This window comes from Aricia agestis, chromosome 9, assembly GCF_905147365.1.
Source record: "Aricia agestis chromosome 9, ilAriAges1.1, whole genome shotgun sequence".
NCBI lineage: Eukaryota > Metazoa > Arthropoda > Insecta > Lepidoptera > Lycaenidae > Aricia > Aricia agestis.
In genome coordinates, this window is record NC_056414.1 from 14280643 (window position 1) to 14294926 (window position 14284).

The 14284-nt window shown below is 34.2% G+C and overlaps 2 protein-coding genes across 2 annotated transcripts; one reads left to right on the top strand and one right to left on the bottom strand.

Moving 5' to 3' along the window:
• The first annotated feature begins 3448 nt into the window (after positions 1-3448).
• LOC121730084 (probable dimethyladenosine transferase) lies at positions 3449-5346 on the top strand. Its single transcript, XM_042118928.1, has 5 exons — positions 3449-3592; positions 3780-3966; positions 4330-4633; positions 4762-4983; positions 5194-5346. Exons 1-5 carry the CDS (start codon positions 3535-3537, stop codon positions 5341-5343), a joined length of 921 nt encoding a protein of 306 aa, XP_041974862.1. The 5' UTR covers positions 3449-3534; the 3' UTR covers positions 5344-5346.
• LOC121730097 (NADH dehydrogenase [ubiquinone] 1 beta subcomplex subunit 6) lies at positions 5341-7484 on the bottom strand. Its single transcript, XM_042118943.1, has 3 exons — positions 7148-7484; positions 6919-7020; positions 5341-5540 (listed from the first exon to the last, which is right to left on the bottom strand). Exons 1-3 carry the CDS (start codon positions 7388-7390, stop codon positions 5397-5399), a joined length of 489 nt encoding a protein of 162 aa, XP_041974877.1. The 5' UTR covers positions 7391-7484; the 3' UTR covers positions 5341-5396.
• Between the last annotated feature and the right edge of the window lie 6800 nt (positions 7485-14284).

A 14284-nucleotide genomic window follows, 5' to 3' on the forward strand; every position in this document is an offset into this window, starting at 1 on the left:
CCGATATAAGGCTCTCTCCAGTATAAAGTACCTCCAATAATAATTATTTTACTGATACCATAGATTTATTATAGGTTTATGACTGATACAGATATGTTACGTCCATACTATTTTCCGACTTAAATGTCTTCCGAACAATTTTCAAATTCAAAATTGCAGACATTGACAAATTTGACAGATAAGTGAAACAAAAGATACGAAAAACCAATTACATAAAAGAGACAGTTCTATTTTTAGACGTCGAATCGTATCGCTATCTTTTTCTTCACCTGAGCTATGACGAAAATTCGTTTCTTTCCAGATTGCTCGAAAAAATAATTGAAAATATAAATAATCGAGGTATTTATTGCAATCAAGACATGTGGTAAGAGATTCCATGTGTTTTGTTTACTTTCGAGTCATAATTGGTACATTTTCGAAACACGCACGACGTCATTTTCAATTTATTTAGGTAAGACAAGACGCGGCACGTTCGTGATTGCGCTCGATGCAGACTAAACAACAGACGGCCCAAACAACGGCGGCGCGCGCGTTAGTAACATATCTGGTTTGAGTATTTCATCATTGTTGTACCTCAATGATGATGACAGTGTTTGTTCCTTTTTTCGCCACATGCATTTAAAACCTTGTCGAGCTCTATGGTTATAGTTAAATATGGCGTCTTGATGGCGTCCATTTTTAACTTTACCCAAAGATTATGCACTGTAGTCAAAGATAAAGTTAAAGTTCAAGTTAATATATTATAGGTTTATGTTCGCATATTATGTTTCGCACTTCGCGGCCCGTTCCCCGGTTTTCTGTCCCGCGACAAAGAATTTTTTTTTAATCTTTATTTTATGGGCTTTTGCCATACAAGACATGCCAGCATTGTTTAGTGAACAGAATATTATAATTAACTTTATACTTTATTACTTTATACTTTATATACTTTATTTACTTTATAATATTATAAAGGCGAAAGTTTGTTTGGATGTATGGATGTATGGATGTTTGTTACTCTTTCACGCAAAAACTACTGAATGTATTAAGATACATGAAATTTTACAATAATATAGCTTATACATCAGAATAACACATGGGCTACAATTTTAACTGACTTTCAAAATGAGGGAGGTGTTATGTTCGTTTTTTTATATTCAACGATTACTCCGCCGTTTGTGAACCGATTTTCAAAATTTTTCTTTTGGCGTACAGAGTATCATCCCAATTTGGTACTATACTCACAAAAGTTGTGATCTGATGCTGGGAGCCATGACTAATCGAGGGAACTCCTTAAAATTTATATGGAAACATGTGGTGACTTCGGTTTAGTGGGAAGAAGTCTAAGCATATGCAATCAACAAATAAGATTTTGCACCAAGGTATACCATGATTAGATTGGGAAGGTGCTGAGAGAACTCCTTTGCATTGCTTTAAGAACGGAAAGCATATGCTACTATGCAAATTACATTCATCATCACTACCATATTATACCTTGTAATGTTATATGCATCCCATGATTATGAGCCTATTATGACCATAGACTTAATATACAGGGTGTAACAAAAACAAGTGATAATACTTTAGGGTGTGTACGTGTTCCCTGTAGAGATTTCACTGTGAAAGTAGCAGCGATGAAAGACCAAAATTTTTTTTCACTTTTGTATGGGCAAGGGCCCGAGCGTCACGAGTTTCCCCATACAAAAGTGAAAAAAATTTTTGGTCTTTCAGCGCTGCTACTTTCACAGTGAACTCTCTACACGGAACACGTACACACCCTAAATTATTATCACTTGTTTTTGTTACACCCTGTATACTGTCGATATTAAGTCTATGATTATGACCCATTGGTACTTTTCATACGTTAGTAACATAGAATATCATTGTCATAGTCATTTAGATCAAGATTCGATTTTGTCAAGCGATTTAAAAAATATTTATTTGTTTGATTGAACACATTAATCACATGAACTATTGGTCCGATAAAAAAATATTTTAGTGTTATTAGATAGCTCATTTATCAAAGAAGGCTATAGGCTATTTTATCACGCAAACTAATAGGACCGAGGAAACAGGAAATGTGGTTAAAACGGAAAATTATTAGCAAGGGTTTATCTCACGAACTACTAAAGCAATTTTGTATGTTATTTGGCACAGATATGAGTAGACTACGTAAAGAGAGATAAGCTATTTTGTTGCTAAAAAATGTACGATTTCCGTAAAATTCCTAATAATTTACGCGAGCGAAGCCGCGCGGGACATCTAGTTTATAATATAAAGTAAGATAAATACGGCTCAAGAGCGCAAACTATAGTGCGTCAAGAAAGTGATGAAATTAAAAAGTGGCAACATTGCGGACATGTCGTGAACTTTGCGAGTGTGGATGATGGATCAGTAAATTTGGCAGTATGCGCGATCCGCGGCGCGACGCGCGCCACGATCCGCGCCGCGGTCCGAGGCGCGCGACAGTGGATCGGCAGTTACGACGCTTGCCGCGTTCTTGATAGGGCGAAAATGTATGAAGAAATTTGAGAGTGTTTCTTATTTTTCTTATACTTAAATGGAAATGTTATTTATTTTATATAAAACTAGCTTTTGCCCGCGACTTCGTCCGCGTGGACTTCAGTTTATAGCGCGCGATGTCAACAAAATTGGTGTCAAAAGCTTTTATAAAAAAAACCCTGGTACCCTTAAATCAAAACAGCTGTGCAGTGTGCACATAATATTAATTTTTTTTTAAATTAAACTTTTTATTTTATGCCAAATTTTTAAGCTTATTTAGCCCCCCAATTACACAACTTTACCCATAAACTATTTGTCATTGATAGGTTTAAGGTTACGTCACTGCATAGATAAAGTACTGATTTATTAAATAACGTAAAAAAGAAATAACAATCGAAAAAGACCAAATTTATGATAATACCATCTCTTATAGAAAGACTTTTGGGCAAGCGTTAGCGCGATGTAGGAGACGCACGGCGCCATCTATTATGAATTTTTGGAACTAACTTACGCATTTTCACTCCCTTACAACGCTTTTTTCCAGTAAAATAGTAGCCTTATTATGTCCTTTCCAACTCAGGCCTTAGACTATCTATTTACAAAATTTAATTACAATCGGTTCGGTAGTTTTGGCGTGAAAGCGAGACAGACAGACAGAGATACTTTCGCATTTACAATATTAGTATAGATATAAAATATTTAGCTATTGATACAGGGGACTTTTTTTGTATATTTATTTTCGTGGGTGACATTGACAGGAGTGCTGCTTGGTAAACGAGAACTGTCAAAAATGACGTTCTTCTATGATAGAAGTGCATTGACTTTTATAAGGTCATGACTTTCTTGACACATCAAAAATGTCAAAAATTTATGTCGTCTGTCAGATTTTTCCAAATTTTTAGTCTTAAATACTAGTAATTGGGGAGGCTTACGCCAAAAGAAGAAGAAGAAGAAGAAATACTAGTAATCTGTGTTTTTAGTTCTCACGTGTATTTTGTTCACTTTGTTTTTGAATAGTTATTCGTATTTAATTCTAATAGTAATTAAACTAAAATGCCGAAAATCAAAGCAGAAAAGAAATGTAGAGTTCATAATGAAATCGCAAAACAAGGTAAGCAATTAGGTTATGTATTTGGTTATAATACAAAACTTGTTATTTTTAGACTGTTCGTTAATTTTAATAGTTAATAATTAAATTATACTAAATTTTTTTATAAATCTTACCCCGTAATAAACGAATATATTCATATTCATACATAACAATCTAATTGAATGTTTTTTATTTACTTTTTTTTCAGGAATTCAATTCAACAAGGATTTTGGCCAACATATTCTAAAAAATCCCCTTATTATCACATCGATGTTAGATAAGGCGGGCTTAAGACCTACAGATGTAGCCCTTGAAATTGGTCCCGGTACTGGTAATATGACTGTAAAAATGTTAGACAGAGTCAAGAAAGTTGTAGCCTGTGAAATTGATACTAGGTACATATAAGACGTTAAAACACTGTCTAACTTCAATCCAAACTAGTTAAATTTAACCCTTAATCAGGCATAGTATGGTATATTGACCACCTAGGTAATTGGGAGTTTTATAGTGATCTTTGTTTTTTTTTATTACCAATATTTATATCCATTGCCCTAATTTTAATATTTTTTAAGAAACGGTTCTTACGTGTACATTGTAGAGGTAAGAATTAAGACCACACCATATTTAAAAATATTTTTTTTATTGACAGTGCACAGGGGGCCTGATTAAGGGTTAAAGCTTATGATGAAATTGTGTCTGTCTTAATCGAACATTCTGTGTAAAGTTGCTTGATTGCAATGTTTTTACTTGTCAAATAGATTAGTTGCCGAGCTGCAAAAGAGAGTTCAAGGAACACCCTACCAAGCAAAGCTACAGATTCTAGTTGGGGATGTATTGAAAACGGAGTTACCGTTTTTTGACATTTGTGTAGCAAATATACCTTACCAGATCAGTTCACCTCTGGTATTCAAATTGCTGCTACATAGGCCATTCTTCAGATGTGCAGTATTAATGTTCCAACAGGAATTTGCCCAAAGACTAGTAGCAAAGCCGGGTGATAAACTGTATTGTAGATTGTCCATAAATACACAGCTGCTAGCTAGAGTTGACATGTTAATGAAGGTGAGAAGAGTGGCTGCCAAGTCAATAATGGGTATTTTAATGACCATTATTGACGTGGCTTAAGCAACATTGCTATTGAAAAACAACTTGTATTGCATTTGTATATAAAACTTGACATTCTTTTTCAGGTTGGCAAAAACAATTTCCGACCTCCACCAAAAGTTGAATCCAGTGTTGTAAGAATAGAACCAAGAAACCCCCCACCACCTATCAATTTTGTCGAGTGGGATGGCCTGACCAGAATAGCATTTGTCAGAAAAAACAAAACACTATCAGCAGCTTTCAAACACAGCACAACCATGGCAGTCCTTGAAAAGAATTACAGAGTTTATTGCTCACTACATAATACGGTTAATAAACTTAATTAAAATTTTATTTTATTAATGTTTATATGCTTAACTTCACAAAGTTATTATCATAGTTGTAAAATCTGGTTCTAGACTTAGTAGATGACATAACAGAAAATGTAATGTAGAATAAAGGTCAAACCTCAAGACAAAATATAATTGGTGTTTTCTTGAATCACTATAGTTTTTCAATAAATTATTTGTATGTTACAGGATATACCTGAAGATTTTGACATTAAGCAAAAAGTTCAAGAAATTCTAACAAAGGCCGAAGCAGATCAAATGCGCGCCCGGACAATGGACTGTGATGATTTCATGAAGCTACTGCATGCTTTTAATGCGGAAGGAATACACTTTGCATAACAATATTGTATTTCATTTTATTCTAACTTTGATCTATAACATTATATTCACTTTTAGTTAAACGCAGATTTCTTGAAACCTCTATCAGCATAATCAGAGTCAGTTGTACGTTCGGACTTAAATGGAAATCCTGGTTGTCCTGGTAATACCATTGGCTTTGTCCTCATTACTCTCCAGCCACCTTTCTTAGTCCAATCCTGCAAAATAAGTCAAATGATAAATATACTGTTGCAATAGATGTATGACTAATAATCTATATGTCGCCGCCGACTGGCTTAAAAAGGCGTTCAATCAAACAGCTAGCCCTTCGACTGAACAACGCCATTCAATCACACGTCTAGCTTTTATATTGAATATTTTAGTCGCTCAAAACGTTCAACACTACAGCTGATTCAAAAGCCGCCGTCTAATTGAAGTAGTTCAGCGTGCACCGCTGCGGCGCTAGGTGCGTGTTATTTACAATATGGCGTCAACTAGCAGGTGTTTGTTGGTGTTGGTTGTTTTGCGGAAAGAAAGTAGTTAATAAGAGTTACAAATGTTCTTAGAGATACAAAAATTGTGGAGGCACATACGAGTGAACCAAAATTTCAACAAATATTCGAGGAGAAATTACGGGATTATGAAATGGATGGACGCAGCCCTCCCGAAAGGGGGGTTTGGGGGGCACAGCCCCCCTTCAAAACAAAAACAAACGCAATCCAGAAAGTCCAAAAGTTGGTTAGGTTAGGTTACAACTTAGACCACAACACGTAGGGAGCCGAACGAGCGTGCTGCGGCAGCAGCCGGCGACCGTCGTTAAATAAAAGGGGGGCTCGGGGGGGCGCAGCCCCCCGCCAAAACAAAAACAAACAATCCAGAAAGTCCAAAGTAGGTTAGGTTAGAACTGTGACTGTGCTGCGGCAGCAGCCGGCGACCGCCTCAGAATTTTTTATTTTTACTTATTGCTTTAAACTTTTGGTCACCCCTTAAACTTAATCCGAGAATAATCTTTCAATAAAATACAAAAAGTTTTCCTATTCTCCCAAATTACATATTAAGCTAATGGTCGCCCTAGTTAATTTGCCATTAAACCAGTTGGCTAAGTGTCGTCTAGCTGTAGTGTTGAATGTTGTAGTCAACAAGTCAGCTAAACGACGTATAGCCGTGTGATTGAATGGCGTTGTCCAGTCAAAGGGCTAGCTGTTTGATTGAACGGCTATTAAAACATACTGCGACATATATAATATGAAAGAAAGATTTTAAATTTATTTTTAACTCCAAGCCATAGTGATTATATCTATCTCTTTGCTCTAAGTGTTAAAGTTAAACTGAGATCCCAAAATTATTTGAATATCAAGATCTATTTTAGGTAAATCTTAGACTCAATAAATAAAGGCAAAAATAATACAGTTGTATACTAACATTTCCTTGATATTTGAAATAGTAAAGAACTCCCAAAATTCCGAGAGCTATAAATCTTTGCATAAAATGTTAAAGTTAAACTAAGATCCCAAAATTATTTGAATATCAAGATCTATTTTAGGTAAATCTTAGATTCAATAAATAAAGGCAAAAAGAATACAGTTGTATACTAACATTTCCTTGATATTTGAAATAGTAATGAACTCCCAAAATTCCGAGAGCTATAAATCCAAGTTTTCCTGTGATGTATCTGTAGTCTGCAGCTCTTTGTGCTCCCTAAAAAGAGATAAACATGGTAATGAGTTATGTGCATATAGCTTTTAAGCAAAGCATTATGTAAATTATATTATAACGACAATGTTTTATAAGCATTGTTTAGGTTATTACTATTATGTAACTTTACCAGCATTGGAGTTAAGCGATCATAAAGAACGTCCAGGGGTTTGCGATAGAAGCGGCGGATAGGATTGATGCGTTCTTTCCAATATGCCTCAACGTGTACGGGTTCGTTCGGGGCTAAGATCTGATCCTTCAGCCACTGCTTGCGAAAAGCTCTTTCAGCATCAGTCATTCCAATGCATCTTTCGCGTTCTATTGCCACACGACCACAGATGGTCATAGGCTTGGTGCCTGCTAATTGCGACATTTTCAGTAATTAACTCCACACCACTATTTGAAAAGATAAATGGAAGTAAATAAATCGAAATCGCAATTTTCGTATTTTTTTTTTTTATTTTAATTTGACATTTTGACAGTGACACTGACATTTGACAATGACTTCTTTTTACGTTTTGGGGTAAGGCAAATAGCTACGGAACTCCTAAATGTTTTAAATCGGTTTTATCTTATGTAAATACCCCTTTTATTGAGATTTTGTGTACATATATTCGTGATAACAATATAAGATTGTGATGTCTCTACTAACATTTGTGTTTGTGTTTGTTTTAGGTTAATCAACTCCTGTAAATATGTAATTTTGTTTTTTAACCGTACACGTCTTGTTACTTCACCAGACCTTCGCTACATAGAGCAAAGTCCTTTAAGCCACTCTGACATTGGCAACTCACCGAGGCGGCCATTTTTAAAAGAAGAAGAAGAACTCCTAAATGGGGAGGCTTACGCCAAAAGAAGAAGAAAAAGCGCGGGAAACTTCGGAGTAGGCGGGAGTGTTTTCTCGGAAAAATTTTTGCAAAATTATTAAAAATAGGATAAGGAGGGTTAAAGTTGTAAATTATTAAGTATTTTTATTATTTATTACTTGTATAAATAAATTTAGTGTAGTTAGCTGTATATAATTGGTAAGTTTTTTTTTCTTGTATATATTAGTTGGTCCTGTTGTATAAATTGTAAAAAATAAACTATTTTGGGTGGTTCAATGAATGAGCCGCCCGACCCTACGTCGGGGCCGGGCCCGGGGCCCGGTCCTGATGTAGGCCTGAATGTAACTATTACGACGGATATGGACTATGAACATGATATGAGTGGGAGCCGCAAACGGCCGAAAACAACTTTCAAACAAGACTTTTTAACAGATAATATAGTATCGAATACGCCAACAAAACCATCAGAATCTATTGATTCACAAATTATTAAACCTCGTATGTACACTACTACTGATAGTTACCCATATGTTGTACACGTTCAAAGGATAACATCATCTTTACAGGATGGTACCACTCTGCACCCCCTTATTTTAGGCAAATTTTTTAAAACGAATAATGTAAGTAATATAGTACCAGGTAGTATTAAGAAAATAGGTAGGAACCGATGTACAGTAGCTTTTAAGTCATACATGGATGCCAATAATTTTGTTACTAATAAAAATTTAGAGTCTTTTAAGTTAAAGGCATTTATTCCTAATTTTAATGTAACCAGAATGGGTGTAGTTAAAAATATCCCAACAGAATGGACTGATACTGAAATATTAGAAAATTTAGAAACACCAGTAGGTTTTGGCAAAGTATTAAAAATTAGGAGGATTAATTATAAGGTCAAAGTAGAAAACATTGTCGAATGGAAACCTTCTCGTTCTGTGGTTGTTACTTTTGATGGACAAATCTTGCCTCCTAAAGTTTATATTTGCTACAATTCATTACCTGTAGATTTGTATATATATCCGACTATTCAGTGCTACAATTGTTGTAGATTTGGCCATACAAAGACAATTTGTCGTTCAACGCCACGATGTTTCAAATGTGGTCAAGAGCATTCAGCAGATTCATGCGTGAGTGAATCAGAAAATTGTATAAATTGTTTAGGTAATCATTATGCTACGAATAAAAACTGTCCCGAGTTTTCTAGACAGAAAGCAATAAAAACTTGTATGGCTGAAAAAAATATATCTTATGGTGAGGCTAATAAATTGCAGCCTCCTATTCTAACCGGCAGAAGGTCTTATGGTGATGTTTTGACATCCAATGGACAATTTTCTGATTCTTTTATGACATCTCAGGATAATAATGTTCGATCTTATAAAAAAACTTTTTTTTCAAAGCGTACTCCACAAATTCCAGCTGGTAAGGGGTATGACAAAAATTTTCATAACAGTATTATCAGAGAATATCAAATTCCATCATCTAAAAACGGTTGTGCATATGTTGACTCTGAAACAAAAAAGGAATTATCAGACAAAAAGATTGACACAAACACAATTTTAAACGTATTATCTGCTCTTGTTAGTGCTTTGCAACAAAATAATACACTTAAACCGTCCAACGTTGCTTCTTTAAACAATTTGATTAACTCTTTTGATAACAACATCAACAATGGATTCCAACATAATGCAATGGAATTGTAGAAGTATACTTACTAAAAAAACTGATTTGATTTACTTAATAAATAAATATAACCCAATAGTTATTGCCCTTTCTGAAACTTGGTTACGACCATATTTTGCGTTTCGTATTCCAGGTTATTATTGTGTACGAGATGACAGACCTGACGGATATGGTGGGGCTGCCATGTTGATAAAAAATACCATACCTTTTAAAGTATTGACATTGCCACATGTAAATAGTACTAATTTCAATAGAGTCGGTGTACAGTTACTAAATCCTAATATGTATATTTTCTCATTGTATATAGCACAAAATTCTTCTTCCACATTTTTAGATGTAAATAATTTGCTTAATTCTTTTTCTGGCCCAAAGTTAGTAATGGGCGACTTTAATGCTCATCATCAGTGTTGGGGAAGCGATGTGTCCAATAGGGATGGTGAGGATTTATTAGATATCATAGATAAATTTAATTTATGTGTACTTAATACGGGGGTTCCCACACGGGTCGTGAACATTAATGAAAACAAAAGTGCAGTTGATGTTTCCATATGTTCTCCTTCATTAGCACCGAATATATCTTGGCAAACTTTGTCTTCTTCATATGGTAGTGATCACTACCCTATTCGTTTATCTTTGGCTTATAAAAGTAATAGTATAAATAATAAAAGAATAAGAAATAGATTTAAATTGGATAAGGTTGATTGGAGTAATTTTAAAAATGAAATAGATTGTGAAGTTAAGAATCTTCCTGAAATTCGAGTAGGAAACGAAGTAACTGCTTCTGAATTGCTAGCTAAGACAATTATTGAAGTTGCTGATAAGCATTTCCCTACAAAAAAAGCAATGGGAACCAAAGTTCCATTCCCTCCGTGGTGGGACTCCGAATGTTCGGAAGCAGTTAAAGAAAGAAAAATCATTGAGAAGGAATATGCTAATAATATGTCTAATGAAAATTTTGATAAATTAACACAAATTAATAAAGCCACTCGAATTTTTTTTAAAACAAAAGAAGCAACAGGGTTGGAAAAATTTCTGTTCATCTCTATCCCCATCCACATGTCCATCAGAAGTGTGGAAAAGTATAAAACGATTTCGATCTGTATTCAAAGAACAGACCATGGTACTTCCTAAAGACTTTTTAAGTAATTACATTAATCTATTAGCTCCATCTTCAGTAGCAGAATATTTTCCGATCCCTTCTCCATCCTGTTACATAAGAGAACATTCGTATTCTGCATTAGATTCTCCATTTACAATGGTTGAGCTCAAAGGTGTTTTATCAAGTGTAAATGATTCTACTCCAGGCATGGATGGTATTCCGTATTCTTTTTTGGCTAACTTAGGGGATAAAGCATTAGGGTACTACTTAAATCTTATTAATACGGTCATGATTTCTGGAAACATTCCTGGCTCTTGGAAATCTCAGGAAGTAATTCCAATATTAAAACCTAATAAACCCGCAGACAAAATTACTTCATATAGACCAATAGCACTATCATCAGTTTTAATTAAAGTTCCTGAAAACCTAATTAAAAATAGATTAGAATGGTTCCTTGAGCATCATAAATTATTGTCAAACAGTCAGTTCGGTTTTAGAAAAGGTAAATCCACCATGGACAATTTAAGTATATTTACTACAGATATTCGATTAGCTTTTATAAATAAACAATACGTTGTAGCTGCCTTTTTAGATATTAAGTCTGCCTATGATAATGTTATTATTTCAATTCTAGAGAAAAAAATGTACAAATTAAATATTCCTCCCATCCTTATTACGTTCATAATTAATTTAATTAAAGAAAGATTAATTTCTGTATTTTTTAACGATATTGAATGTCTTATTCGTACCATATTTAAAGGACTGCCACAGGGTTCGGTTTTAAGTCCTGTTCTTTATAATATTTACACGTATGATTTGGCTTCGGTATTTGCGAAATTTGTGAAAAAATTACAATACGCAGATGATTTAACTATTTACGCTATCAGTGCAGACATTCATGCCGCTTGCAATTCATTAAACCAAAGTCTTGTTGCCCTTAAACAGTGGCTTTTTGATAATGGACTAGATTTAACTGTGGAGAAAAGTAGTGTAGTAGTATTTACCAAAAAGCTTTCTATTCCAAAAGTAAACATCTCCTATGATAATAAATCAATTCCGGTTAAAACAAGTGCAAAATTCCTAGGTGTTCATCTTGATAATAAATTAAATGGTAACTCACATATTGATTATGTGATTTCTAAATGTGAACGTAATTTGAATATGTTAAGATGTCTTGCGGGAGTTTGGTGGGGAGCTCATCCGTTCTGTTTAAAACTCATTTATAATGCTGTTATTAGAAGTGTCTTAGACTACGGTATATTTTTATTAGTAGGTGATAATTTGTGTGTAATGAAGAAATTAGATAAAATTCAATCTAAAGCTCTCCGAATAATAGGTGGAGCTATGAAGTCAAGTCCCATTAATGCCTTACAGGTAGAATGCACTGAGCCACCTTTGAGTCTAAGGAGACAATATTTAAGTGACAGATTCGTTTTTCGTTTAAAACAGTACAAATTCCATCCTTTATTAGAAAAACTAGCTCAACTGAATACTGTTTTAGAGTCACATCCCTTTTATAAAAGGTCTCTGCCATGTCTTATTGTAAGTTATCGTAAACTTCTTTCAATATCTGCTCCTATTTATCAATCTGATGTACTACCTTTGTTCTCTTATAATTTTGAAAGTCTGTTGATTGAACCGGATGTAAAATATAATTTAGGTGTAATTAAAGATAATAATATAGATAATTTTATAAACACCCAATATAGTAATTGGCATCATATTTATACTGATGCTTCTAAGTTACAAGAAACAGGAAATGTAGGAGTTGGTGTTTATCACAGTCAATATAAAATACATCAAAAAGTTAAAATGCCTGTAGAAAGTTCAGTATATTCCGGGGAATGTTTAGCCATATTCAAAGCTTTAGAATACGTATTAATGTTTAAATTAAAACAAACCATTATCTTTTCAGACTCAAAAAGTGCATTACAGGGTATTGAAAAATTTCCATTTCGCAGTAAACCCTATCACCATATTATTTTTGATATCAGATATAAACTTTATAAAATATGCATTGAGAAAGGATATACAGTGTCATTTTCTTGGGTTCCTAGCCACTCAGGAATTGTAGGCAATGAAAAAGCAGATGAAATAGCTAAGGATGCAGTACAGAGTGGCGACATGTATCCATTTCAAATTTATCCCAGTGACCTTTTGAGTTTACCGGCAATTGATTTATATAGAGAATGGAATAAATATTGGGAATTTACTGGACAACATAAGGGTAACCGGATGTACAATCTGCAGCCTCTAGTACCAAAAAAGTCTTGGTTTAATAGAATCAATAGTTCAAAACGAGTGATTTCATCCATAATCAGAATGCGATTAGGACACGCGTGTATTCCTAGCCATCTAAATAGAATTGGCGTATTCAATAATGATATGTGTGATTGTGGGGAGGACACGGGAACTTTAGATCACATATTTTTCTCGTGTCCTTTGCTTGATCATACATCGTTTTTATCCTCTTTACACTCCCTTCATGTTCCTCTTCCTACTAGTATGATGTGTATATTAAGTGACCCTATTAAATATTTAAGTATTTTATCTGAATTTATATTATGTAATAATTTAAGTTTATAAAATATGTAATCACTGATGTTTCGTATTTTATTATAATTAAAAGTATTTGTATACCAAAATTTTCCTGATCCTATCCAAAATTTCGTCCCTGCTATCCCTACCTTTACCGCGTCATAAGTTTCCCAACCTTTAACACTCGACACTGGCAATAGTTATATGCTAGTCGCCAAAAAAAAAAAAAAAAAAAAAAAAAAAGAAGAAGAAGAAGAAATAGCTACGGAATAGTAATTAATTAAAGCTGGTGGATGCGTATTCTAATACCGCATTTATACATTCGCACGAATAGCGAGGCGAATCACGAGGCGAATGACGAACACGAATGTGTAAACAGTGCGCTCGCTATTCGTGGCATTCGCGTTGAGAGTGGTTTTTCGGGCGCGAATCAAAGGGCACGAATAGCGAATACGAACTTACTGTTTACACATTCGCCTGCATTCAGTTGACAGCTAGCGTCCGACCCTACAGGACGTGTACAAAGCTGAACATACATATTTGACTTAAGTACACTGTACTGAAAATAAGCCTATTTTGAGTACAGTGTATAGTATTAATTATTATGTTATCATGTTATTACTATATTAATGTTAGTACAATGTTATAAGATTATATTTTGTTGTTAAAGTATAATGCAGTTTGGCTAATATAATAAGGAAATGTATTTTGGTTTTTAATAAATATTATTATTAGTATATTTTAGTATTATTATTATTATGTAATAAAAATGGAGTGGAGTGAAAGGCGAATTTTAGAATTCCTAGAATTTTACAAAAAGGAAGAGCTCATTTGGAACCCAAAATATCGCTATAATAAATTTCATATTTTTCATTCAACATTGCTATCACAATATGAACACGTCCTCCATGTTCGTGTGCGAATGTCAAAATGAATCACCCCACGAATGTGTGAACGGTAGTTCGCGACAGTATTCGTATACGAATGTTTCGTCGAATCGACGTCGAATGACGAGGCGAATAGAGAACGCGAATGTATAAATGCAGTATAAGATTTGGGGGCATTGATATTTTATGGATGAACTTTGCATATCACGGATAAGGCGGAGCACTTTTCAAGATTTTGC